The sequence below is a fragment of the Oryctolagus cuniculus genome, chromosome 6, assembly GCF_051225735.1.
Source record: "Oryctolagus cuniculus isolate XC-2025 breed Fujian yellow rabbit chromosome 6, ASM5122573v1, whole genome shotgun sequence".
In the NCBI taxonomy this organism is placed as follows: domain Eukaryota; kingdom Metazoa; phylum Chordata; class Mammalia; order Lagomorpha; family Leporidae; genus Oryctolagus; species Oryctolagus cuniculus.
Window position 1 is genome coordinate 38,718,160 of NC_142872.1, and position 26,877 is coordinate 38,745,036.

Here is a 26,877-nt window from a genome sequence, read left to right on the forward strand (position 1 = left end):
TTTATCCCCACTGGTATCCGCCAGTATCTAGCTCGGGCTTCCTAGGTAGCAGGGCCAAGCTTCCTAGGTAGCGGCTCGGGCCCGTTCCTGTGGCTACCACCTGCAGCTCTGCTCATCACAAGTGTCTGAGTGACCATCTGGCTGGCACCATGTCCCCCCGCTGGACCAGATGCTCAAGGAAGGATGGACCCTGCTCTGGTTGCGCCGCAGCCTCAGCGCCCCCCAGGGTGCCGGAGGTGGGCCTGGGTGTGCCAAGTGGCTGCTCACCGGGTCTCAGACACATTGCGTGTGGACAGGGCGATCTCGCCGGCGCTGGAGTCACCCAGGGTGCGGTTGTCCTTGAACCACAGGACGGTGGGCGGAGGGTAGGCCTCGAACACCACCTGCAGCGTACGGCTCCGGTGCAGGTCGGCGAACTGCAGCGCGCCCAGCTCTCCCAGCAGCCGCACGTAGCCGCTCTCTGCAAGGGGCGGGCCGTCAGGGCGGGGCCATGCCCGGCCACCAATGGGGCAGTGCCTACCGGGGGCGGGGTATCAAGTGGGCGCCCAAGGAGCCCCGCCTTCTGGGGGCGGGGTATCAAGTGGGTGCCCAAGGAGCCCCGCCTTCTGGGGGCGGAGCTTCAGACTTTAGAGCCAAAGGAGCCAGGTGCAAGTTGGGGTTGGGCCAACAGCAAGTGCTGAATTTACGGCTGTTGGTGTGGGGCCCAGCTTTGAGGCTGGGCTTGGAGTTGGAGTTCTGTGTCTGGGCTTAGCTGAATTTAGGAAGGGGGCTGGCTGGGCCTAGGATGGTGGGCAGGATTAAAAATCAGATTGGAGCTGGGGTTCTGGTCAGGCAGGAAGAGTAGGCTGGGATTCGGGGTGGATTTGGGGCTGACACTGCATTTTGGTTTGGGTCTTTCCCAGAACTGGGGCTTTGGTTGGCACAGAGGCTAAAGCTGGCACGGAGAGTGGCTGACTGTACCCTGGGGCTGTGCCAGGGTCTGGGTCCAGCTCAGACTGGGGGTGGGGACTGGGCCCAAGGCACCCACCAACCACAGTGACATTGATGGCCTTTTCATCGCGATGGTCATTCACGCTCTCCGACACGTTGCAGATGTAGGTCCCAGAGTCGCCTGTCTCAGCATTGGGGATGTGCAGGATGGAGCGGATGTGGGAGGGCACATCAAACAGGAAGTCGGTCACCGGCTCCACCAGCCGCCCACTCTGCAGGGACAGGCGAGGACGAGCCCCCAGATGAGAGGGGTCCGTGAGAAGTCAGCCTGCAGGCTGAGGGTTCCGTCCCTGCCCAGCCCCTCCCCGCCCCGAGCCCGGGGCCGGCTTTACCTCCTGGCGGGGGTACCGCCACTCGAAGTTGACCACCTCGTTGCCGGTCACGATGCACATGATGGTGATGTTCTCGCCCTGGCGGACCACGGTCTGCACCGCGTTCACAGAGACGTTGATGGATGACACTGCAGGAGAGAGATTGGCCCAAGGCTGGGGAAGCCACCCCCAGCCACCAGCAATTCAACCTGAGGATGCGGTAGGGGTCCAGAGAGGGCTAAACGAATGCCGATTCATTCCTCCAACCCATATTTGGTGAACGCCTGCTGTACACCAGGGACTGCGCTGTGTGAACGCAGCAGACAAAATCTCCATTCTCGAGCCGTGGAAGTCGTCTAATCGGCTGCACATCCTAGATGAGGAGCCTCTGCCTTTGGTGTTTTATTTATTTTTTATTTTATTTTATTTTTTTGACAGGCAGAGTAGACAGTGTGAGAGAGAGACAGAGAGAAAGGTCTTCCTTTGCCGTTGGTTCACCCTCCAATGGCTGCCACGGCCGGCGCACTGCAGCTGGCGCACCGCGCTGATCCGATGGCAGAAGCCAGGTACTTATCCTGGTCTCCCATGGGGTGCAGGGTGCAGGGCCCAAGCACTTGGGCCATCCTCCACTACACTCCCTGGCCACAGCAGAGAGCTGGCCTGGAAGAGGGGCAACCAGGACAGAATCCGGCACCCCGACCGGGACTAGAACCCGGTGTGCCGGCGCCACAAGGCGGAGGATAGCCTAGTGAGCCACGGTGCCGGCCATGCCTTTGGTGTTAATCTTCACAATAATCCCATAGGATGGGCAGGGATTTTTATTCCTGTTTTGCACAGGATTTAGAGATTACGTGTCCTGGGCAAAGTCATTCGGATAGGAAGTGGCAGAGCTTGGATTCAAACTCAGCTGGCTCCAAAGCCTGTGTCTTTGCCAACCACACAGTACAGCCCAGGTCCGCCCTGAACGCATTCCCTGACCACGGGCAAGCGCCACCCTCTCTGGAAGCCTGCAGTTTCCTCATGTGTAAAATGGGGCAGCACTGCCTCCCCTCCCAGGCTGTCTGAGGACCCAGAGGAAAATGGAGTTGATGCTTGCTGGCCCATGGAGGTCTGTGCCTCTGTGATGGGGTGTATCTGCCTCTGCCTAGCACCGGGCCCAAAGAGGGGCTCACCCTGGAGGCTGTAGACGTAGTAGGCATCGGAGTCCACCTCCCTGTCCCCGATGGTGGTCTTGCACACGTAGGTCTTGTCCTCAAAGGTCCCCGAGAAGCCACGCTGGTGGTCATAGGGAATGGGCAGCGGGACGTCCTCCTTCTTCTCGTGCAGTGTTACCACCAGCCGAGGGTCTGTCACTCGGCACGGAATTGTGGTCTCAGTTATCTCCGTGAGGAAGATGAAGAGTTCCTCAGGTTCCGTGGGGAGGAAGCTCATGGTGGGATCTGCAAGGGGCGGAGCCAAGGAGGAGGGTCAGGGGAACAGGATTTCGACTATTACTAACTTGCTGTGTGACTTCGAGCAAGTCTCCTCCCCTCTCTGGCCCTCAGTCTCCCCTTTCCAGAATAAAGGTGCTGGGGCCGGCGCTGTGGTATAGCAGTTAAAGCCACTGCCTGCAGTGCTAGTATCTATATGGGCGCCAGTTCAAGTCCCGGCTGCTCCACTTCCCATCCAGCTCTCCACTATGGCCTGGGAAAGCAGTAGAAGGTGGCCCAAGTCTTTGGGCCTCTGCACCTGCGTGGGGGACCCAGAAGAAGCTCCTGGCTCCTGGCTTTGGATCAGCACAGTTCTGGACATTGCAGCCATCTAGGGAGTGAACCAGCCAGCTTCCCTCCTTGCCTCCCCCTCTTCCCTCCCTCTCTCCCTCCCTCCCTCCCTCTCTCTCTCTCTCTCTATCTCTCTCCCCGCCTGTCTGTAACTCTGCCTTTCAAATAAATAAACAAACAACAAACAAATAAAAAACAGAATAAAGGTGCTGCTACAAGTAGGACATTTGTCCCCTCCAAAACTCAGGTTGAGATGTAACTGCCGTGGCAACACTATGAAGAGGTGAGTAGGCCACGGGAGCCCCGCCTTCATGAGTGGGACAGTGCCACTTCCAAGGGCGAGTCTGCTCCCCCCTGCTCTCTATTGCCCTTCTGCCTTCTGCCACAGGATGACGCAGCGAGAAATTCCTCCCCAGGCGCCTGCCCCTTGATTTTGGACCCAACAGATTTCTGTTCATCACAAATCCTGGGTGTTGTGTTACAGCACCAAACGCTCCAGATGCTCTCAGAGGTCCCTTCCAACTCTAACGTTTGCTATTGGACAGCACCAGGGCGAGAAAGAAGAGAAACCTCAAGTTCAAGTGCGGCTGGCACCTGAAGCTTGGGGAGCAAGGAGGGTGGGGCGTGGAGGCCAAGAGGAGCAGACGGGAGCCAGCTGAAAGCAGCCAGTTCTTGGGGGACAGGAGTGGGCTTGGCTGCCAGGGAGCACACGCGGATCCCGACTGGGGAGGGGGGATGAACAGAGTCCTGGGGGAGCCAGGCTGGGTTCCCCGGCGAGTCTATGTTTCTAACACAGAGGCATTTCACGAGGTTGCTGGAGCCTTCTCTGTACCACCCCTGACGCCTGCAGTGGAGAAAGGAGGGGAGGGAGAAGGAGCCCACTCGGGCCAGGGCCTCACCTGGCACAAAGATGTAGAGCCGCTTCCGCTCGCTGGGGTCCAGCCCCTGCGAGCCGTTGTAGCTGCAGAAGTACTCGCCGGTGTCTGTCCCAGTGACATTGCTCAGGGTGAGCACGCTGGAGAAGGTGCCGTCCTGGTTCACGGCCACTTCCTGCCAGGGCTCCTGGGACAGCCGCTCCCACACCACCGGAGCCGAACCCGAGCAGGTCAGCACGAAGGTGCTGGAGATGTTGAGGACCAGTTCTGGCCCTGGAGGAGTGATGACCAGGCCCTGGGAGGCTTCCGGTCCCAGCAGCAAGAGCAGGGACAGCAGCAGCGACCAGCCTTCGGGACAAGAGGCAACAGGGGTGAGCGTGGGGACCTCAGTGCCGCTCCTGAGCTGACCCTGGGAGGAGGCTCTGCGTGCACAGCCTCCGTATCCCTGGGGGGCTCACCTCCCCCGTCCCTCACAGACTGGGGCCTCCCCACCAGATTCCGGGGCCTGCTTGCCCAGTGCCAGGGCCCCTGGGACTCCTCTGGGCCTCAGTCTCAGTCCCTGCAGACCCCCAACCGCCGTGTCGTGCAGCGGCGCTGTGCCCAGGCAGGAGGCAAGAGAAAGACTCAGGAAATCCTGGGGAAGCAATTCCCAGGCCTGCGGTTCCTGCATGACTTCCCAGGTCACCTTCTGAGCGTTTTTCTCGCAGCTGCCCATGTTCCTGTGAAGCCCGGAGCTGGCCTACTTGGAGGGCGGAGGAGACAGGGTCTCAGGTGCTCAGAGTGGGAGCAGGTGCTGGAGGGGCCTGGGGTTGGGGGCTCTGGTACTCGGTGACTGGTCCTCCCAGGGACATCCTCTGAGGAAGGACTTTTCATGAGACAGGCGGGCAGTCACTTGGCCTGCTGGGCTGCACACTGATTGCTTGCTCAGCCCCAACCCTGAGGAGCAAGGCCGACGTGGGCAGGCAGGAGGGAAGGGGGGTTGCTGAGAGAGGCCTGGGGTGGGGAGGGGGCTTGGGAGCTCCCAGCCAATGAGGGGAACCAACAAGAGAGGGGAGCCCGAGGCAGGACAAGGCCAGGCCCTGGGCTGAGCAGAGCCGGGTGGCAGGCTGCAAAGGGCCCAATAGAGGACTTGCGCCAAGGGCTCTGCACAAGCAGAGCTCGGATGCAGGTTCCCCCACCCCAACCCCAACCCGGGAGCAGTCCAAGTGTTCACCATGGAAACCCACTGGAATTAGAGGAAAAGGAGGCTGAGGGGCACTGTAGTGGTGGCTCCCCAGTCTACCCACCTTTCAGCCCCGGAGCTGGCCCCACAGCTGGAAGCCGCATGGTGTCCTGTGGAGTTAAACAGGGATCAGGGCTTGCAGTGGGCAGAGGCCAGGCCAGGGCCCATCCTAGCACCTGGCTCCTGCAGAGTAAGCCCCAGCAGGGCCACCCAGCCTCTGTGTCCATGGGGCTGAAGTCAGAGGCGGAGGGGCACACCTGACCACAGGCCCGACCCCCCACCCCCCGCTGCTGAGCCCCGGCCTCTCTCCGGCCTTAGTTTCCCTGCACATGCGAAGGGGTGGGAGGCTGGCTGGACAGCGTGCCTGGGCCGCCGGCTCTGACAGCCCATCTTCTGGGTGACAGTTTCAATACCAGGCTCTTATCTGCCAGGACAAATATTTGGGAAAGTGCGATGAAAGGCCTGGAGGAGAAGGAGGGGTGAGCAGAGCCCAGAGAACGCCACAGCTCCCCCAGCACAACAGGAAATGGAGGCGGCTGTGGGAAGGGAAGTGGGGAGGGGGGAGCAGGGTTGTGGAATGTGGGGGGTGGGCTTGGCCCCCTCACCTCAGCCCAGAGCAGCACAGAGAGGCCCAGGGGAGAGGGGCTGGGAACTAGGCCCACAGGAGGCTGCACGGGAACTCAGCAAAGCTTCCAAGGACCGTGGAGGCCACTGAACACTACCCTGGGTGGCCAGATGGGGGAAACTGAGGCTGGAGAAGCAAGGACGTTTGCCCAAGGTTCTGAGAGGGAGATGGAGAGACAGAAGCAGAGAGAAGAAACCCCAGAGACACAGAGAGAGGAGCTCCACGAAGACACACAGCGTGGGAGGCACAGACAGAAGCAGGCTGAACTGGGGAGCCTCATGCTCTGTCCCTGCCTTGGATCCCGAATAACCACCAAGGACCAGATAGGGCCAGGGTCTGTGCAGCATTGATAAGAGGGAGGCCAGAGGTGGACAGGGTCAAGGGCAAGACTTGCGGGAAACGACAAGGAGCCTTCCGCTGCTGCAGGCCCCTCCTCAGTTGCTGCCCAGCCTGGTGCTGCCCTAGGGCCCCGCCCAGCTCATCCCCACATCCCCATCTCACCCCGTGTCTCCAGCTCAGGGCCGAGGAGCCAGGTCTGAGCCCTGGCACTCCCGCCTCTCGTGCCACGGCCATCTCTGCGGCCTTGGACTCCAGCTGTCCATGAGGAATGAAGGCCAGTGTCCCCCCAAAGCAGGGCCCCATAGCACACCAGGGGGGGCCAGACCCTCAGCCTCAGCTCAGGCCAGTGCCCCTGGTAGCAGTCTCAGCAGATCTGCTCTCCTCTAGCGCCTCCACCCCCTCCCTTCCGGCCGGCCTGCCTGGGGGTCCTCTCCCCGATTTGACTTGCTCCACAAGGTCAAAGCCAGCCCTCTTGGTGCCCCTGCACAGCATGCCCCAACCCCTCCAGATGGACGCCAGGCCCCCTTGGATAGGAGGGCACAGCGCCACAGCGGAGCCAGCAGCCCCCTCAGAGGCCCATGTGCCCCTCGGTGGGTGCCCCTCTGGCTCCCCCCTTCCTGCCGGAGATCTCAGCCAAAGAAAATCATTAGCAGCCCAGGCTGGGGGAGGGGCCGCAGCCCAGCCTCCCACCCCCACCCCTTCCCAGCCGCCCTGGCTGGCCACACTGTTTATTATTATAAAGAAGGAATCTGGCCGGCTGGCCTGGAGAGGATCGGTCACAGCAAAGGGGCTGGCCCGGCTGGCTGTGTGGGCTGGGCCCTCGTGGCATGTGGCCCCCCATGCTGCTCCACTGTGGCACCCAGTCACCCCTCCTCCAGGGTCTCTCCTGCTGGGCCTGTGACTAGAGGTGGCTCAGAGCCTCTAACGCTCTGAGCTGGGAGGGACCCTTCTTAAATGGGTAGCAGAGGCCTAGAGAGAGACAGGCGCATGCTACAGTTGCATGGCAAAAAGGTACATTCAGGCTATGAGCAAGGGACAGGCTAGGCAAAGAGGCTCAGGGAGTCTGTAGACACCCCTAGAGCCTGGAATGGCATCGCTACGAGGCAAGCATGTGTGCTCCCTGCACGAGGATTCTCGCACCCACTGTGAGATGAGCGGGTCTGCAGCCGGCTCTGCCTTTTTCCCATCCACACACAGAGGTTTGGAGAGGTCCTTCAAAGAGCTGTCCCCAGGGCAGGTGGCGCAGCACGGCCGCTGGGACCCACACGTCTCATATTGCAGCCCTGCTTTCAGTCCTAGCAACCCCGCTTCCAGTCCAGCTTCCTGCTATTGTGCCTGGGAGGCAGCAAGTATTCGGGCCCCAGCCACCCCTGTGGGAGACCTTGATGGAGTTCTGGGCTGCTGGCTTGTGACTTTAGCCTGGTCCAGGCCTGGCTGTTGCAGACATTTGGGGAGTAAATGAGTAGACAAAAGATATTCTCTCTCTCTCTCTCTCTCTCTCTCTCTCTTTCGTTCTGTCTTTCAAGTAGATGAAAATAAATATAAATTTTTTAAAAGCTATTGGCTTGGAGCTGGTGTTGTGGCATAGTGGGTTAAGCTGCTGCCCGCAGCACCAGCATCCCATATTGGTGCTGGCTCAAGTCCTGGCTGCTCTACTGCTGATCCAGCTCCCTGCTAATGCACCTGGGAAAGCAGTAGAAGATGGCCCAAGTGCTTGGGCCTCTGCACCTGTGTGGATGAGACTCGGATGAAGCTTCTGGCTCCTGGTTTCAGTCTGGCCCAGCCCTGGCTGTTGAGGCCATCTGGGGATTGAACCAGTGGGTGGAAGACTTCTCTCTCTCTCCCCTCCTCTCTGTAACTCTGCCTTTCAAATAAATATATCTTTAAAAAAAAAGTTGTTGGCCTAAAAAAATAGCATCCCTATTCTGAAGTGCTGCCTTAAAAGATTTTCTTTTACATTTATTTGAGAGGCAGAGACAGAGCTCTCACTTGCTGGTCCACTCTCCAAAAGCCTGCAGCAGCCCTGAGCCAGGCCGAGGCCAGGGACCCAATCCAGGGGTCCCACGTGGGTGGCAGGAACCCAATCACATGAGCCATCACCAGCTGCCTCCCAGGGTCTGCTTTAGCAGGAAGCTGGAGTCAGGAGCCAGAGCCAGGCACAGACCCCAAGCACTCTGATGTGGGATTCAAGCATCCCAGCTGGCTGAATGCCGGCCCCAGCTCTGTCCTCCTGTCTGGCCAGGGAGACGTTTCTAGTCAGTGTTATTCCCACTGGGGTGGTTTGAGGAGGTAGGAGCTGGTGAGAAAGAGAGCCACATTCCTGAGGGCACAGTCATATGCAAATCCAAATCCCGGTTGGAGTTTTCCTAACCGCTCAGTCGAACACTTGCTGTGTGACCTTGAGCAAGTTATTTCCCTGTCTGGGCCCCAGTTTCCCCTTCCATACAATCAGGAGTAGGACAGCAGGTATTCAGGGGACTTTCAGCCAAATGAAGTGGTAACATCGACCGGTAGGGGGCAGTAGGGGGCGGGCGGCACAGGCAACAGGCTGGAGGACAGAGATGACCCAGAAAGGACGCAGGGCGGCTGGACGTGACCTCCCAGGCCATCAGGCATGACTCCCGGCCACCCTAGGTTGTGCACCCAGGGACCTCCTCGTGCTTCTCAGGGGTGGCTGTGGCTCCCGCCCACCCCATGAAGGCCCAGGCAGCTGACTTGGGGAGGGGAGTGGGCTTGCCTGTGACCACTCCCCTTCGTTAGGGAGAGGGCTGTGCAGTGGAGAGAAGCCACCTGGGACATCATGGGTGCCACGGTCAGGGATCAGGCATCCCCTCCCTGCCACACTGTTCTGCCGGAGTCGTGCTAGCTCCCCACCCCTGTTTGCCCATGGGAAGAGTGCTGTGTGCCAGGAAGCCCTCATGACCCCTCCGCTTTGGGCCAGATCAGAAGGACAAAGGTCTGAAGAGAGAGCCCTGTGGATGAGAGGGAGCCCCAGGGGAGCAGAGTGCGAATGTCAAGTCCAGCGCAGGGGATCAAGGACGCGTCAGACGCCGCTCCCAGGGCCCCAGCCCTCCCTCCTCCCAACACATACACTTCTTCCCCCCTTTCCCACCTCCCTCATCTAAATAAATCCACTCCATCTTGGCCACATCCGCCAGCAGCAGCTTCCCTCCCTCGGGGTCCTGAGGCTCCCACGACACAGGCAGACCAGGGAGGGGGAGGCCTGCAGGCGGCCAGCACATGCACACAGCATGGATGGCTGCCTACACGCTCACTCACACGCTCCTGGGAATCACGTATGTGTGCAGCAGGCCATGTGCACACAACATGTGTACGCCCACACAGGGCACACGTGCACAAGCTCCCCCTGCACCCAGGGCACAGGCACGTGGCGCAGACTGCCGCTGGTCCTCTCTCCCAGGCCTGGCAGGGACGCAACCATGGGCAACAGATCACATGTGGGCCCAGCATATGCGACACGCACACAGCATGTGCGCACGGGACCCCCAGCCTCCTCTGGACACACAACCATACGCACGCACAGACACTCTAGAAAGCCAGTGTGCCGTGTACAGTTTTGAGCACTTGAACATAAGGATCCACTTGATCCTCAGTCAACTCCACGAGAAAAATGCAGTGATCAACCCCATTCGAGAGGTGGGAAAAGTGAGGCAGAGCATGTTTGAGAACCTGGCCTAGAAACCCAGAGCCTAGGAGCACAGAGCTCTACGTCACCCCCACACCACCACGTCTCTGATCAAGACAGGGCAGTGGGGTTCGACAGGGACAGACGGAGGTGAGCTTTGGCGGTTTTGCGTCATAGGCTGGAGAGGGCGGTATCAAAGAGGAGCCCACACCCCTGCTGGAAACACTGGGAGGCAGGAGGGTGTGAGCCCTGCGGGGACAGGCCATTTTTGGAGCCAGCCGAGAATGCGGCCAAAGGTCAGCACTGATAGCGGCCCATAAGCTGGTTTGGGGCGTTGAGGCGCCTGGGGGCTCCGAGTGGACAGAGGGACACTCAGACTGGGGCAGGGACAGGCTGGGCAGAAGCAGCTGGTGAGATGGGGAAGGGAGGAGGGGCTGCCGGGTCAGGTCCCAGGCCAGGGGTGCCGGGAATAAACAAGATGCCCGAGGGAGGAGGAGGAGGAGGAGGCCCAGGCCTGGGGATCACGGGGTCAGAGTCTTGGAATGTCAGAGCTGCACAGCCCCCAGGGGTCATCTGTCTGGTCCAGCCCCTCCCCGGGCCCCATTGAACAGACGGGGAAGCTGAGGCTAAGTGAGGGGAGGTCCCGCTGCTCTGGGAAGGGGGGCTCAGAGGCCTGAAGGGGCTGGGCTGGGTGGTCCCTGCCCCTAGCCTCTGCTCAGATGTGGGGGGGGGGGTCAAGGCTCTGGACTACAGGCCCCACCCTCTCCTGTCTGCAGCAGACCCCCCTCCCCCCTGCCAGGCAGGAATTAGCAACTGAGGCTTGGAGGAGGTGACTGGCTGAGTGGCTGGCAGAAGAGGGACACAGACTCCAGGCTCCAGACTGAGCCAGCTCTGGTCCCCTCTCGTCCACAGCACGTTGGTTCACAGCCCCCACCGACAGTGGGACCACAGGGGCCTGCGTTCTCGACCCAGCCCTGCCCCTCTCCGGGCCTCAGTTTCCCCATCTGTATAGTGGAGTGGACAGGGCTGACGTGCTGCGGCTGTGGCAGACAGCTGCGTGGAGCTGGAATGCCGGGGTGGGGGGCGGGGGTGGGGGGGAGTGCAGAGGGACAGCCAGGATGTCATGACTCAGCTCAGAGAAGGCAGCCAGCTCCAGCTTGGGGTTGGGTGGGGGAGCGACATCTAGAACTGGGGTTAGGAGGCCTCCGCCCACAGCTGGGGAGTACAACAGTGACAGCGGCCCAGCCTGGACCTGGCCGAGCCTGGCCCCTGCGGCCTTCCCCAGGCGGACTGAGATATGAGTGTGACGGGGCAGCATGGGTCAGCAGCCACCCTGAGAGCCAGGGCAGACAGCAGTGGCAGGGGCTAGGGAAGCTCCCGCCTGCCCCCCTAAATCCTATACCCCACTATGTCCGGTGGGGAAGGCTCAACACCCCACTTCCACGGTAGAAATCTCCCACCAGGTTCAGGGTCCGAGCCAGGGCTGGAGGGAGGTGGTGAGCAGCTGGCCCATGTGGCACAGTGGCACCCAGGCCCGGCACCTCTGCCACGCAAGCTCAGGACTGTGGTGTTTGCCAGGGACTCACAGCGGCCCCCTGAACAGAGCAGTAGAGGCCACCAAGCCAGTGCCTCCCAGTCCAGGAGGATGAAGAGCAGTGTGGGCTCACGGGAGGCCGTCCTGACCCCCAGCCCTCTCCCTCAAGCCCTCCCAGGCAGCCCTCGGCCCCGCCCTTCCAACCCCTCACTCTCACCTGTTGTCACAGTCCCACCAGAAGGAACCCTTCAGAAACACAGCCCAGATGTGTCTCTCGTGGGCCCTCGGTGGCGCGCCCTGGCCCTGCCCACAGCACCTCCTCACCAGCTCCCCAGGGCCCATACTTGTCACTCGCCCTCCCCAGGGGGCCTCCCCAGGGACACAATGGAAAGAAATGACCTATTTTCTGGAAGTCTAAGAGAAAAAGAAACATCTGTCTGGAGAGGAGCCAGGCCGATAAAGAAGAGACAGATCCCCCCAGGGACCCCCCTCCCCACCGCAGCACGGCCCCCTCACCCTCCAGAGCCAGAGCCCTGGGCCTGGGGGATGGGGAGAGCGCGCGGCAGCTCCTTGGAACAGCGCGTGGGAAAGCGCTCAGTGTGTGCCTCACGGCCGGCCGCTGGGGGCCCAAGGGAGGGGCCCGGGTCCCCACAAGGCTGGGAAACAGCCGAGAAGGAGGTCAGTGCGGGAGGGAGGCCCAGCGGCGTCTGCCCCTGCCGCTGCCGCCCACAGAGAGAGCACTTCCTGCCTCTCTCAGCGCCTCGCTGGCCCCCCAGGCCATATGGCCTGGCTCTGCCCAGGCCCACTGGGTCCCTGGCCCACAGTCCCTTGGCTCCCTCTGGGCCTTCATGAGCCCTTGGAAAAGGTACAGGGACCCCGGTTCCCTTGAGAGTAGCACCAGGAGAAAGAAGAGCGACCCCTGGCGCAGCCCTCATCAGAGCAAGCCCAGGCTGTCAGGGCTGACGGACAAGGAAACTGAGGCAGGGATATCGCTGACCCAAGACCCCAGAGCTCGCTGGCTGGCCACACGGCCCTGGAGTGCGCAGACTCAGGGTCCCCGTGACAGCCCGTCTAAGGCAGGAGCAGCGTGCAGGAGCCCCACTCACGGGGGAGCTTGACCCATGCTGCCGGCCTTGCTCTCTCCGGCCACTTCCCGCCGCCTGCCCTCATCCTCCCACACTCTCTGTGCACCTGGGCGAAGCTGCAGCTGAGGGGTACACAGTCACAGCTGTTCTCAAGAGCCCTGCAATCCCGGGGCTGGGAGGGGCCGCCCGTACCACCCTCTGCTTGGCATCTCCTCCTCCCTCCCTGCCATCACACACCTCTGGTGATGGGGGTCTAACCCCCTCCCCTGCGGCCCACCCCGTTCTTGGCAGCTCATTGTCAGAGGCCAGACAACCCATGAATGTTCTTCACTGCATTGAGTACAGCCTGCCTCGCTGGGTCCTGCTTCTACACACCCACCTCCCGCCCCATTCACCACTCCCCAAACTGAAAACAAACCCAAGCCCCTGCTAATCAGAGGCAGGTACTCTGCTAGACGGGATGCCCCACTGATTTAGCTCATCCCCACGGCCCCGCATTATTCCCACTTCACAGAGGAGGAAGCTGAGTCTCCGAGAAGTTTGGGTGGATGCCTTCAGTCACATGGCCTGTCAGTAAAGAAGCCAGGACAAACAGGCCAGTTTGACATGAAAGCCTATATATATATATATATATATTTTTTTTTTTTAATTATTTGCTTGAAAGGCAGAGAAAGAGATATCTCTCATCTGCTGGTTCACTCCCCAAACGTCTGCAACAGGTGGGGCTAGGCCAGGCCAAAGCCAGGAGCCAGGAACTCAATCCAGGTCTCCCATGTGGGTGGCAGGGACCTAAGTACTTGAGCCAACACTGGCTGCCTCCCGGGATGCACACTGGCAGGAAACTGGAATTGGGAGTGGAGCCAGGACTTGAACCCAGGCACCCTGATAGGAGATGCGTGTGCCCCAAGCAGTGGCTTAACCACTGAGCCAAGTGCCCATCCCCAAGCCTGTAGTCCTGAGCACCAGGCCAGACCACCTTTGCCTGCAGAGAGCCGCTCCCATGTGGTGCACATACTCGTGGGGTCCACACAGAATCCAGGCTCTTGGAAACAGGAGGAATCTCGGGCATCACTGAGGGCAGTGGGTACGCGGAGCCTGCCCCAGGACCCCCACCGTTTGATGCCGGCTGGGCATAAAGTCAGGAGCTGTGTGCACTGCACACTCAGGGCCAGCACCCGGGGCTGAGGAGACCCTGGGTCTGCCAATGGCAGGGCCTGTCCCAAAGCCATGTGAGCAGAGCATCCCAGCAGCCGTGCTAGGTGTGTGGCCAGAGCTGCTCCAGGCCTGCCCCCGCTGGGGCCCCAGCAGCCCCTCCACCCTGCACAGCCGGCAGGCCCTCTGCAGCTGCAGAGTTGCAGGCCTCCGCCATCCCTGGGCTGCCCCCTGCCCCCCGCCCCCCAGATCCTCATCTCCGGCCGGTGCCATGGCAACGGAGAGCGCCAGGCCCTGGCAGCTGAAAGAGCCCCTGAGAGGGGTCCCAGGCTGAGGCTGGGGAGGCGGGTGCGGCAGGCGCAGACAAGCAAACCTTCTGTTCCCAGGCTGCTGCCAGCCCCGGACCGGCCATGCGCCGGGGTGGGAGCCTCTGATGGAATGGGTCCTCAGAGCCAAGTGGGCAGGGGGCAGGCAGGCCGCAGGACCCCCACGTACCAACCCACCAGCCAGAGTCCACAAGGTGAGCAGGGGTTGCGTGCTAGGGAGATTCCTGCCATTGACTGATGCCAATTAGCGGACATTGACATTCCCCTCAGAGCCCTCCTGTGCGGCCACTCGGGCAGGGCGAGGAGGCCCTGCTGCACTGACCCTCTCGCTCCCTTGGCGTCCACTCCCCCAGCGGTCTCTCCGTGTGCTGTGACCCTCACTGCCTCAGTTTCCCCCCTGTAAAGTGGGGCTGGCCGTGAAGTTGTCGAGACTGGTCCAAGGCGGCCGGATAAGCAAAATGCTTAGAACACGGCCTGGCACACAGTCCTCTGCGAAGCCAGCGGACATCTGATTGTTATTACCGGTTCTCTTGCGGGGGAGTAAGTCACTCCCTCAGCCCAAGTGCACGCCGAGACGGCTCGGCTGGGCTTGGAAGCCAAGGGGTGCGCGTGAGAGATGAGATGGTGCAGAAAAACCCCTGCCCGCCCAAAAACTATCCTCGGGAAGGGGCAGCTGCTGTGCCTGCAGGGAGTATGAGCAGCCGCAGCCATCCCAGCACGCCGAGGCTCAGTCAGGGGCTCTCGGCCCAGCACAGCAGGGACTTTCCACCCAGCTGGCATCAGAACCCAAGACTGATGACTCCTAGTCCACCATCTACTGAGCTTTCCGACACCTCGGTCTTAGTCCCTTAATTTGATTGCCCACAAACCAGAAAACCCATGTAATAATTATTTAGAACAGCTCTGAGCTCCTCAGATGGGACTCGGGCTTACAGCAGGTGCTCAGTGGATGCTCGCCCAGCACGAGAGCTCAAACGGCTCTGCAAGGTCGGTGTTTCTGGTCCTCGGGCCTGGGGTCTCAGCTCCTGCTTTCCTCTTGCCCTCCCACCCCCACCCCAATAACAGGCTTCACGAGGCTGGGAACTGGGTTGGGCAGGCAATGGCGTCTCGCCCTCCAGAGGGGTGATAAGGGAGAGCGGGTGCAGGCAGAACACACGCACGCATGGGACTCCGCCATGCCAGGCTGTGCCCAGTGCCGCCAGGTCGTGGCAATGCATGGGAGCTCAGCCAGGCTCCAGCCCGAAGCCACCTAATCTCAGATGCGAGTCCTGGCTCTGCTACTTGTTAACGGTGAGACCTTTCTAAACTTAACTGCTTAGAGTCTCAACTTCCCGGAAAACCACGTTGCTCTGAGGGTTAGAGGTGGTGATGAGAAGCACTGGATACCAATAAAGCACTCAGTAGACAGCGACTATTGCCATTACAGGATTATTCCAGGGCGGAGGGAAGCAGGGCCACCTGAGGACTGTGGCCTTGAACTAGGCCTTCGAGGGTTGTGTGTGAGCAAGGTTAGGAAAGGGAGATTGACAGGCGTGTGGGAGAGATGGCAGGGAGGGCTGTGCCAGCCTGGAGCCTGGGGCTCGGCACAGGCATGCAGTGGGTTGCTTTGGGAAAGGTTTGGAGGGCTGGGACAGGATCAGGGTTTTTCTTTGGAAGCGCAGGGAAGCCGGCTTTCCGCCATCAACAGTTATGGGGGTTGGCTGGCTGCTGGCCGGGCAACAAAAATGCTGCGGCTCCAGGCTCTGGGGGTGGGAGGGGTGGGGGCTTCATGCAGGGGAGGGGCATGAGCAGAGTGGCATCTTAGGGAGGGCAGTGTCTCACATGAAGCCACCCCAAACCCAGCCTGAACTCCCTAACGAGACCTTGGGACATACTGTGTGGAGCAAGTACAAATTGAAAATGCAGGCTCCTTGTTAAAATAACGAGAGTTTTGAGTTGATGGGTGCAGAGATTGAACCATGCGTATACCCTTCTAAGCAAGAGGCTTCCATGAAGGTGGAAGTCATTCTTTCTCCCTGGACTAAGGGGGAGCCCATCCATCCATCCATCCATCCACCCATCCGTCCATCTGTCCAATTGTCCATCCAGCCTGCTATCTATCCATCCATCTGTCTATTCACCTGTCCATCCATCCATCTGTCCAATTGTCCATACATCCATACATCCATCCTCCCGGCTATCCATCCACCCATCCATCCATCCACCCGTCCAACTATCCATCCAGCCTTCTATCTATCCATTCATCTATCCATCTATTCACCTATCTGTCCATCCATCCATCTGTCCTATTGTCCATCCAGCCTTCTATCCATCCATCCATCCTCCCACTAATCCACTTCTGCATCTCTCCATGTATTTATCTACCTATTCACTATTGCAAAATCCATTCAGCAGGTAAGTGTCAAGCTGGAAGCTGACAAGGACATAAACACAGAGGGCTAACTCCCAGTCCACGGGGTCAAAAGTGAGCCTTTCCTTCAAGACGTTGTCTGGGTTGGGAAGGACCAAGTCTTCTGTGACATGTTTATAAAGCTGAGCCCTGCCCCTTGGGGATGGCTGGGCTCCCACCCCCTGCCCCACACCCACCCAGGATCAGCTTCAGGCATGGAGAAGCTTGCGTTCCATTTCCCAGGAAGGGAAGGTGCCAAGGGCACCTCCAAGGATGGGGGAAAACAGCCAGGAGCAGCCTGGCAGGGATGCTCCGGGGCAAAGGACAGAGCCAGGTGGACCTCCGGGGTCCCTGAGAGTCCCTCTGGCCCCTCCCCCTCCCCCTCCCCGACTTCCCCTGAGAGGAAACTTCAGCCAGACTGGAGAAGTGGAGTGAGCCGAGGTTTGCTCGTCCAGAAAGCTACCCAGGGCTTCCCTTCCCTCCCTGGGATGGCCGTGCTTCTCTGCAGCCCAAACTCTGCCCTCTGGCCTCACCCCAGAGAGACGTGGCGGCTGAACCCTGGACACAGTGCACAGGAAAACGGGTCCCGGGTTCAGCACCATCCCTGACGATCCGTCGGGCCTTGGGTGCATCCCTTCTCCTCTCTGGGAGCTACTGTGGCCCCCACACACGAGGAAGTCCACCCAGGTGGCCCTGAAAGCCTTTTACACCTCTGACATTGAGGAACTTTCCACGCCATCCTCCCGCGCGACGGCCCTGTGCGTCACAGGGCGGGGAAGCAGGTACCTCGGGCAGACCAAAGCTTTCGAGTGCCCGAGACATCAAATAGACCAGATCTGAAGGGAGGCGGAGAGAGGGCATTCACGCAGCAATACGCTTTGATTTCCAATCTCCTCTAGCAGGCTGGGGGTGGGGTGCCCTGGAAGTCATCTGGTGTTGAGGGGTGCGGGCAGCCCTTTTGCTGAAGCTCTGGACCTGAGGCTTGGGAGGGGCTGCAGCAAGTGTGTGAATTCCACACTCACTGTCCCCGGAGGTGGGCTCTCCATCCATTCCTCCCCCTTCCCTCCGGACCCCATCACTCTACGGTACCAATCCTTGCTTCCTCCTCAAATCAGAGCCCAGGAGGCCCACAGGGTCACCACACGCATCTGCAGCCCTAACACACCCACTGCCCCAGTCTCCTTGTTCACGATCCCAGGAAAACAGGCAGGTGGGCTCACCAGGAACACACCCTCCGAGCCCCAGAGAAACTGAGCGTGCAGAGGGGCTGCTCTCGTTGTTCGAAGGTTCCTCCTCCTTGTTGCAGGTTCAAGTTTTCCATTAGTGGCCATCGATCTTGACCTCTTTCGGTAATTGTAGAAAGAAAGCCTAAGAAAGCCCCTTTCATCGTGACGTTAAATATGCATGACCCCTGAGCACATGGCAGGGCCGATCTGGGCTGGCTGGGATTGGGATCCTGGAATTGTTTTCAGGCTGTTAGGGAGTTCGGCAATCATTTGTGCCTACCTCCTTGGTGGATGGATAGGAAAACCAAGACCCAGAGAGGGATGGACTGGCCCACGGTCACAGGGGTTGATGGGCTGCTGACCACCTCTGGAAAGCTGCGTGGCCTCCACAGCTGATGCTGGGTCCCCAGGGCTGTCCCGACCCCACTCAGCTCTAGAATCAGAGATACCCAGGTGCAGGCCCCCGGCTCCATCACCCCGCTCGGCCAGTGGCCTCAGGGCTGCCCCCAGGAAATACAGGGACCTCATTCAGCGCCTTAGGTCATCTCACGGCTCCCACAAACTGCCCTACTGCTCACAGAGGAGACTGAGGCCCAGAGAAGCAAAGCCCTGGCGCAGAGTCACACAGCCAGAAGCTGAAGGGACAGAGGGCTGGTCACTAACTGGTCATCTGATGCCCGAGCCTGGCTTTGTTTATCCACGGTGCCCACTGCCTCCCAGATGTAGAAGCAGCCTGGGGAGGGGACAGGAGCTCTGAGGTTGGCCCCACACGGATTTGAATGAGCCAGGGCCAGTGCTCTGTCTGCTGACTGTGAATGCACGGTGCTTTCCACCACCTGCCTCACATCTGGCGCCAGTTACAAGTCCCAGCTCTTCTCCCCACAGAGGAGGGAGGGCTGCCCGGTAACTTCTGTCTAAGAGCAGGAGAGCAGGGTGCTGGCCACACAGGCTCCTTCCTCTCTGCAGACCAAGCTAGGGCCCTGCAGAAGACAGCTGCACTCCCTCCATCCCGCCAGGGGCAGGCTCCGCACGCACGCCACTGCTCCCTGGCCAGGAGCGCTCTGGCAGCAGGAGGGTTAAGCCTTTGGCTTAAGACAGACTCTGGTCCCAGCACCAACCAGACTGACTTGCGTAGCCCTGGGAAAGCCACTCTGCCTCTCCCAGGCTTGGTTTCCTCATCTGCACAGTGGAGTAACAACAGGGATTTCAAAGCCTCGCTAAGAAGATTGCAGAGTGTGCCTGCCTGCCTGGGACTGGATGTCCCCGAATGGGTGAGACACAGGAGGACTCGATGACTGTGAAGCAGCTTGATGAAGGCCTTTGTGTGCTCTGGGGACGACAGAGGCAAGCAGAGCCATCCCTCGGTGCCCAGGGCTGGCGCAGGGGACAGAAGGCAAGACAGGGAAGCCTGGGGCCTGGACAGGCTCTGATGCGTAAGTGGCACACAAGCAAGAGGAGGGGGCCGAGCAGCAAGGCTGCCACACGAAGTGCATGGCAAGCACTTGCAAGACTGGAAGGAGCCAGGAGGGCTGCCTGGAAGAGACAGAGCAGGGAGGATCCCTGGAAGAAAAGTGATGAGGAAGGGCATTCCAGGCAGAGGACGCGAGGGCAAATGCCCACAGGCAGGCTGGTACAAATTCCTTCTCGGATTCTAGGATCTGCCTGGCAGGAACAAAAGGCCCGAGTCTGCAGCAATGAGGCAGGGGCGCTTACAACCTCTCCAAGACCTGCCCCCAACTCGCCTCACTGCACCCCCCACCGTGGAAAGCAGGGGAAAATAGCCGCCCAGTGCCTCTGGTGAGCACTGCAGCAGAGCCCGCTCACAAAGCACAGCCCTGGCATGCAGCAAACGCCAATCGGTGCAGCTGGGGCTCCTGCGGGCACTGGGGAGCCACCGGCAGCCTCCGGTTCCAGGATGGAGAGGAGAGGGGCACAGTCCAGCTGGAGGGAGGCGAAGAGGGGTCCTGAGAGCTGCCGCCTACGCCTGCGCCTGCAAAGGAGCCCCCAGATCTGACAGCCGGGCCTCAGTTCCCCAGCCCCAGCGGCCACGGGGGCCTCCCTCACCCTCAAAACTTTCCCAGCGGCTGGGGGTTTGGAAGGACATCTCAGGAATCTGGAAAATTTGCAAATCCATTTAAATCCCCAGAGGTTGCCTAGTGGCAGGCTGGCCCAGGGCCAGAGCCGATTCTTAGAAGCAGAGCTGGGCCGAGGGGCAGGGGCTGTGGCCCTGAGGTCCCCAGTGCCCCGCGAGGCCCCCTTTCTCTGCCCCCTGCATGCCATCCCCCAGTTCCCCTCACTCCTGCTCCTGCCAGCTATCCCCAGCCCCGCAGCCCGTACTGTGCCTCGGTGGTCCCCACATGGCCCCCACATGGCCCCCAGAAACTTCTGGGGGTGTTTGATGAGGGCAGGAGGCAGCAGGGCTCATGGGGGTAGGGGGCAATGGCAGAGGCCACCCATCCCAGAGCAGGAGAATGGAGAGAACTGGCTCCTCCAGTCCTGACATCACCCAGAGCCGCCCAGCCTCTTCCCATCTGGTTTTGTTAAAAATATTTCGCATTTTTTATTTTTTTTTTTACCTACCCAAAGAGGCACAGGCTGGGGTAAGGGGACAGGGCACTGGGACTGGGGTTCCCACCTCTCCCAGTTCTTACCTTGCTGCTGAGTGTTCTGGTGTGAGTACTGTCCCGGGCTCTGGACTGTCACCCCCTCCAGGAAGTCCTCCTTCTTGCCCTCTCCCCGTTATCACAAAGACTTCGCTGGACCCACAAGGGGCAGCAGCAGGGGTAGAAAGGCAAGAAGGGCCGTGGCAGACTCCTGGAGACTCAGGAGAACGGAGGGTCCGGGGGCTGCAGGGGAGGAGCGGCCCAGTTTCGCCTCACGCCCCAAGCATCCTTGGGGAGGAGCAGGGCCGCCAGGAGGGGCCGCCCTGGGTCTGGCTGGCTGAGCGGGCAGGGCACCGGCCAGGCAGGGCTCAGGGGCTCAGCCGTCTCCTCCCTGTTGATCTCCTCTCTGGCTCGCAGAACTGTCCCGGGTCCCAGAGAGGGCGGGCGGGGACTGCCGGCCCAGGCGGCCCCAGGAGCTCGCACCACTGTGGGCTTCCCTGCCCCCCCACTCTGGGGGAAAGGCTGCAGGGCGGCTTCTGATTGGCCCAGCCGGGGGAAGGGGGGTGCGGGCGGGCGGGAGGGTGGGCGCGTGCGTCTGTTTTCAATTTCAGGTTTTTTCCCTCTCTCTTTCTTTTCCCCGTTTCTTGTTTTTCTTCCTCCTTTCCCTCTGCTTTCTCCCTCCCGTCGCCTGCTCTCTCAGGATGTGAGGGGATGTTTAGAAATTCCGCAGCCCACGCCAGCCGCTGAGTCACTTTTATTAAAGAGTGGCCGGGCCTCACTCGCCTGCCGCCTGTATCTGGTGGCTGGTGGCAGTCTCCTCTTGCCATGGCACCTGGGGGAGAGGGAGAAATCACCCTGTGCCTCAGTTTCCCCAGCTGTCAAGAAAGCTCTGGTCATCTATAGGGCCGGTTGGGCCATCAGTCAGTTCTTCTGCAGGCATATTAAGCAACTGCTGTGTGCCAGCTGGGGTACTCAGGGCTGGGGACAGTGGCATAGCAGCCGCCTCTGATCGGGGGCCCTGGCTGAGCAGGAGGAGAGGCGGGGAGAGTGGACTCAGGGGTGGGGGTCGTCCAGCCTGAAGGCCATGTCAGGCAAGGCACGGAATCAGGCTGCCTGGCCCTACCAAGGCAGCCACAGGCAGGGCCTAAAATTCAATAAATCCATAGCAGGCTCATTTTTAAGCTGATCATTTTGTATGGCCTGGGAATCATACTATAAATACCTAAATGACCCTTGGCAGAAAAAAAGGCTCCCCACCCCCGAGAGGGACATGTGACCTAAGCTTGAGGGAACCAGGGAGCGCCTCTCAAGGATGGGACCCAGAAGGGAGGGAAGGACACCCCAAGATGCTCAGAGGGCAAATGCAAGGCTCGATGCGAACCGGCCAGGGAGGAAATACAATCTGCCCAAGGACACCCAGCACACCGCTTCAGATCTCAAGATACATGTTTTGGGTGCTCAAAGCCCCTAGAGGACAAGAAGAGGATTTGTCCCCATTTCACAGGCAAGGAAACAGAGGCCCGGAGAAGTGAGCTGCACTTCCTGGGCCCACAGGGCAGGGGCAGAGCTGGCAGAACCTGACTTCGGGAGACGCATGCCAGAGGAGACACGCCCGCCAGCACAGATGGCACCCCTGCCCTCCTTCTCCCCTGCCCTGGGGCACTTCCATTCCTCCCACCCGCCTTCCCCACAGGGGTCTGCCAAGGCCCAGGTCCCCGGCTGATGCTCTTCCTTGGACTGGAAGTCTCCAGCCCTCTGATGCCAATAAGACACTGCTTCAATTAAGGGGGCTTAGAGAGCAGAGCTGAGCACCCCTGCTCCCATGGCTGTGCATCTGGGGAAACTGAGTCCCGGAGGAGCAGAAAGGCACTGGGGCCGCACAGGACACGGGGGTCCTCCATACTGCCCCTGCCTCTCTGCCTCCCTTCCCCTCCCAGGCCTCTGTGCAGCCAGCATTTGCTGGAGCACAGCGATTCACCTTGCAATCATCTCTTGGTCTTGCCCCCATCAGGACTGTCTAGCGGAGCATCCTGGCTACACTGCCTGGAAGAGAGAGAGTCCCAGGCTGGCCCCAGGCTGCTGGGGAGGTAATGAGAGTGTCCTGGCCCAGGACTCAGGGGCAGCAGGGTCGTGGGGGAGCACAGAGAGACAGCACAGACTTTGGGCCCCCAGAAGAATCTGTTGTGGTCCCAAACGCCCTCAGAAATTGACAACTCCTCTGTTAGCACTGGCCTTGGTCTTTCATCTCCCAAGTCTTGTCCTGGTTGCTGCAACCAGGGCAACTTCGGTTAAGACTGTGGGAGACCTCAGATACAGCCTTGGCTGCTCCCGAGCCTCAGTTTCCCCACCTGTTACATAATCCTGGGCTGGAAGGCCCTTGGGATGCTCTGTCTGCATCTTCCCTTATAGCCGGGCTCTGGCTAGGGAGACAAGGCTGGTGGGTCCTAGGGCAGACGAGCAGCTGGGGGCCAGAGAAGAGGCACAGAGGGGAGGGGGCAGCTGGTAGTGGCTCCCCTGGGAAGCTGGCGGCCGCCTGGTTTCCGGCTAGCCCAGCCGTCCGGCTGGCCCATCTGGAACCACTTAGCCCCTACCACCATTAACCCTTAGTGGGCACCAGGTTGTACTCCTCTCAACCGAGCCATGGCTGGGAGGCACGGAGCTAAGTGGAGCACCACGGGGCATTGCTGAGGGCGGGACAAGCAAGGCAGTGGCGTCACAGCTGCTAGCACAGGTCTGGGGCCAGGGACTGAGCTCCTGTTCAAAGCCCAGCTTCTCCAGTTCTGGACCCTGTGGGTTTGGACCAGGCAATGTCAACGCCTGAGCTTTGGTTGCCTCGCTGCAAAACGGAGATCTTTCAAGGACTACTTCCTGACTGGCAGGAGCCGTAGTGCACTGGGAGGGTTCGGCACGTGCCCGGGAGTGCGGTCGCTGAAGCGGCGACTCCCTCCCTGGAGCAGCAGTCCGTCCCCATGTGCCCCTGGGCCCAGCATTCCCTGTATGTCCCAGTGGGCAGGGCAGCAGCAGCAAAGATGCTGGGAGCCCGGGCCAGCCCCAGATGCTCCTGTCTTGGGGAGGGCAAATGGGCAGTGCGTACCCTGACATGTGTAGAGAAAGAGGGGGCCTCCGGGCCTTGGGGCTCAGCACTTCCCCTCTCCAGAGTGTGCAGGCACACCCTAGAGTTAAGGACCCTGGGCCCTGATGCCAGCAGTTCCAGCCCAGCTCTAGCACTTCCTAGCTAAGGGACCCTGAACAACTGCATTACCTGAGCTCCCTGATACTCAGTGCGTTTGGCTGTAAAATGGGCACACACACCTGCCTCACAGGGCTGAGAGAGCGCACAGATGCACAGGCATTTTGTGCGTGTCCTAGAATACAACAAGAAAGCGCCGCAAAAGGCGACAGCTGATCCTCAGCTGGAACGAGCTGCTGTCACAGGAAGACATAAGGCTGGAGGGGGGCTCGGGCGACCCACTCACCTTATGGCCGAGATGACTGAGGCCAGGGCGGGACGGCGCCCTGCACAAAGCCCTGTGACAACTGGGGACACCACTGAGGCTTCTGTCGACGCTCTAGGGCCCGTGCTGTTCCTCAGAAGGGGACAGATCCCCTCCCCTCCTCCCCTCAAGACCCCCACCCACGCTGGTCAGAGCCGGAAGCAGCAGCTTTCAGTGGGGCGGGGGGTTAGGGGCCGGAAAGGGAGCCTGAGTGGGAGAACTCCCAGGAGGCCTGCTCAGCACTCACTCAGGCAGGGCCAGCAGCCACCACATCTGGCTCTCCCACGCTCCCAGCCTGGCCCCATGGAGGGGGTGGGGTGAGGAAGCAGCACACATGTCCCAGGCCGAGGCCAGAGAAGGGCCCTCAGAACATGTCCATTGGTCACGCGTGGAAACTGAGGCCCAGACATGGAGGGGACTGGCCTGAGGTTCCCCAGTGCAGACCTTGGGTGGGGCAGGCAGGTCCCCACGCGCATGGCTGGGATGCCAGAGAGGCACCACGTGGGGGTCTGTCCCCACCTCCTGGACACTCGGCACAGCGGTCATCTGAGCAGGCCGCAGGCCCACCCCGGATGCCCAGGACTCCTCTTGTTGGGCCAGATGGTAGCCACCGAGGCGCACCAGGATCCCAGGGCGTGAGTGCTTCAAGATTCTGCCTGCTCAGCCCCTCCCCAGCACCGGTGCTGGCTTCTGCCTCGGAGGTGCAGGAACACAGGGAATGGCAGGTGTGCCTGTGGCCCATGCAGAAGGGTCGCACCTTCAGGCAGGGCCCTGCAGGCCACGTGGCTCTCCCTCACTGGACAGATGCCCCTTAGGGCCAGAACCTGCTTGAGGGTGTCCAGCAGCTCTGGGGGTGGGGGCCTCCCGCTCCAGCTCCCAGGCCTTCCTCTTCCTCCAACTATCCTCCCACACAACAGTGTGAACTGAGCTCCCATCGTGGGCCTCGGAGCTCGGCACGAGCAACACCACAGAGAGCACTCAGGCTCGCCGGGGGTGCCCAGCGCGACGAGACAGAAAGTCACAGGCTGTGGACGCGGGCTCTCATCTGGGCAGAGCGAGCCTTCTCCGACGAAGAAACACTTCGATGTGCACGGAGGCTGAGAGGCCACATACAAAGCAGGGATGGAAAATAGTGTCTGTGGCAGAGGGCAGGGCATGGGCGAAAACTTGGAGGCTTAGAAAGAGCTGGGTGTGCTTGAGCAGAGAGGAAGAGGAGGAGGCCTGCAAGGCTGGAGAAAGAGCCGGGGCCAGGACAGTCCGGCTTTTATCCCGCGGGCCAGCAGGGGCCACTGCAGGATTTTAAACAGGGCACAGAGGAGCCCAGGCCACTGCGGTGCGCTGTGGAGCATGGATGAGCCCGGCCGGGGCCGGGGCGGGGGCGGGGGCAGCGCCGAAGGTGTGGTGGCAGGGCACAGGCTGAACACTGCCCTGACTCTCGGCCTGCCTGGAAGGCTGCAGGAATGCACCCTATGAGGGACTCAGGACTTCCGGGTCCCGTCTGTGAGTGGTCCTGGCCCCTCCATGTTCTCCACACAAAGGGTCACACCCTCCTGCTTCCCATGAGGCTGTGCTGGGCCCCGGGCCTCGACTCCCGCGGCCCCTCTGCTCCCTTCCTGTCTGTGAGCCTGGAGCTGAAGTTTCCCCAGCAGCCCTGGCCTCCTGGCATTCCTGGGGCCCGTGAGCCTCCCTGTAGCTGCCTAGAGTCCCAGCGAGGGGAGGAAAGATGTTGGGAGGAGAGAAGGGGCTGATGAGCGAAGCAGCCTCCCAGGAGCGCCCCTTGTGAGCCTCATCTCTGCCCCCTGGAGCTGGGCAGAGCAGGAGTTACCATCCTCACTGCCAAGGTGGAAGCCAGGATTCAGAGAAGGGGTTAACTTGCCCAAGGTCACAGAGCGAGGCTGAGGCTCGCTGGGACTGGCCTCAGTGCTGCGTCTTTGCACTGCAGCCCAGAGGCAGCTTCCAGAGCCTGGAGGTGGGGAGAGCCGGGCCCAGAGCCTTTCCTCTTGCAGGGCCATAAACCCGCGTAAAAGACCCAGTTATCACCAAGATCTTTATGAGGCCATCGGCTCTGCACCCCACCCAGGGAGGCCCTGGCCCGGTGTGTGAGAGCAGCCTGCAGGGAGGGCTTCCTGGGGGAAGCCAGAGGAAGGAGGGGTCCAATAAACACCACTCCCAGAGATACGGGCTGTCAGGGAGGAAGAGGCTGCCCACAGTGGGGACAGGGGCTTCCCCGTGGAAGCTGCGAGAGGAGAGGTGGGCATTGTCCGGCCACACATGGGGAGCAGGAGGCCTGGGGCTGGAGGTCGCCTGGTGGGTCAGAGGTCAAGGTGGGGAGGACTCCCAGCATGGTCCTCTTCAACAGAGAGGGAGCTGGGGGGATGCCCCGCCAAGGCTGCGCAGGACTCTGACCTGGGGGGTTCTACCTGGAGAGAGGAGGAGGAGGGGGGAGCAGAGGTGTTTTTGCATGAAGAACCCAGAGGAGGAAGAGGAACCAGCTATTTGTTTAAGCAAAAGCCCAGCTAACATGTTGGGGGGCAAGAGGCACACACATTTCCGCATTAGAGCAAAGGTGAACTGCCACACTGGCCACAGACCTGCGGCGTGGCCCCCACCGCGTGGCTGCACCTCTCCCAGCTCCAGCGTCCCGAGCTGCAGAGTGTGGCCAACAGTGAGCCCTTCCTGGTAGGACTGTGCTGAGGACGTGCAGAGACGCCGCCTGGGAAGGCCGGCATGCAACCGGCATCGGGAACTGCTGCGAACATGGCTCCGGTGCCCAGGGAAGGGCTACACCTGCAGCCTGAGATGGTGCAGTGCCAGGGTGTGGGAAAACCGTGGGCCCCAGGGCAGCCCACTCCACGGGCAGGGCGCAGAACTAAGGGACCCCCGCCTCCACAGGAGCAGCTGGGCCGGCTCCCCGGGCCTTCCAACTCCCGGCTTTGAACTCTCCTGATCAGAAACACAGCCCTGGCTTTGCCCAGACAGTCCCCTGCTGCTTCGGCCCCCGGCCCTCAACTGTCTCCCAAGCGCTGACCCCGTCGTCCTTACTGCTCTCCACCCCAACACACACACACTCCAGACCCGCTCAGTTCTAGGGGAGCACGGGCCCTTGGGACCTCAGAGTCTCTGGTCGAACTGACCCCGACCACGGGTCCTTCCCCACTCCCCAGGGCCTGGCTCACAGGTCACTTCCGCCTCCAAGGCTTCCCTTGCTCCCCAGTCCTGATCCTCACCAAGATGTGACTTGGTATTTAGTGGTGATTATTTGATTCATGCCTGTCCCCACTCCTCATCTGGAGGCAGGGT

The 26,877-nt window shown here is 60.8% G+C and overlaps 1 protein-coding gene across 1 annotated transcript in view; it reads right to left on the reverse strand.

Moving 5' to 3' along the window:
• The window catches only part of PDGFRB (platelet derived growth factor receptor beta), a 35,258-nt gene extending 14,682 nt beyond the window's left edge, over positions 1–20,576 (reverse strand). Inside the window, exons 1-7 of the mRNA XM_002710305.6 lie at positions 20,132–20,576; positions 5,223–5,268; positions 3,961–4,284; positions 2,474–2,740; positions 1,323–1,450; positions 1,028–1,202; positions 268–460 (exon numbers count right to left, since the gene is read on the reverse strand). Of these exons, the coding sequence (XP_002710351.4) occupies positions 268–460; positions 1,028–1,202; positions 1,323–1,450; positions 2,474–2,740; positions 3,961–4,284; positions 5,223–5,262 (1,127 nt within the window). The 5' untranslated portion in view covers positions 5,263–5,268; positions 20,132–20,576. The remainder of the gene's footprint in view (positions 1–267; positions 461–1,027; positions 1,203–1,322; positions 1,451–2,473; positions 2,741–3,960; positions 4,285–5,222; positions 5,269–20,131) is intronic.
• Positions 20,577–26,877: the final 6,301 nt, after the last annotated feature.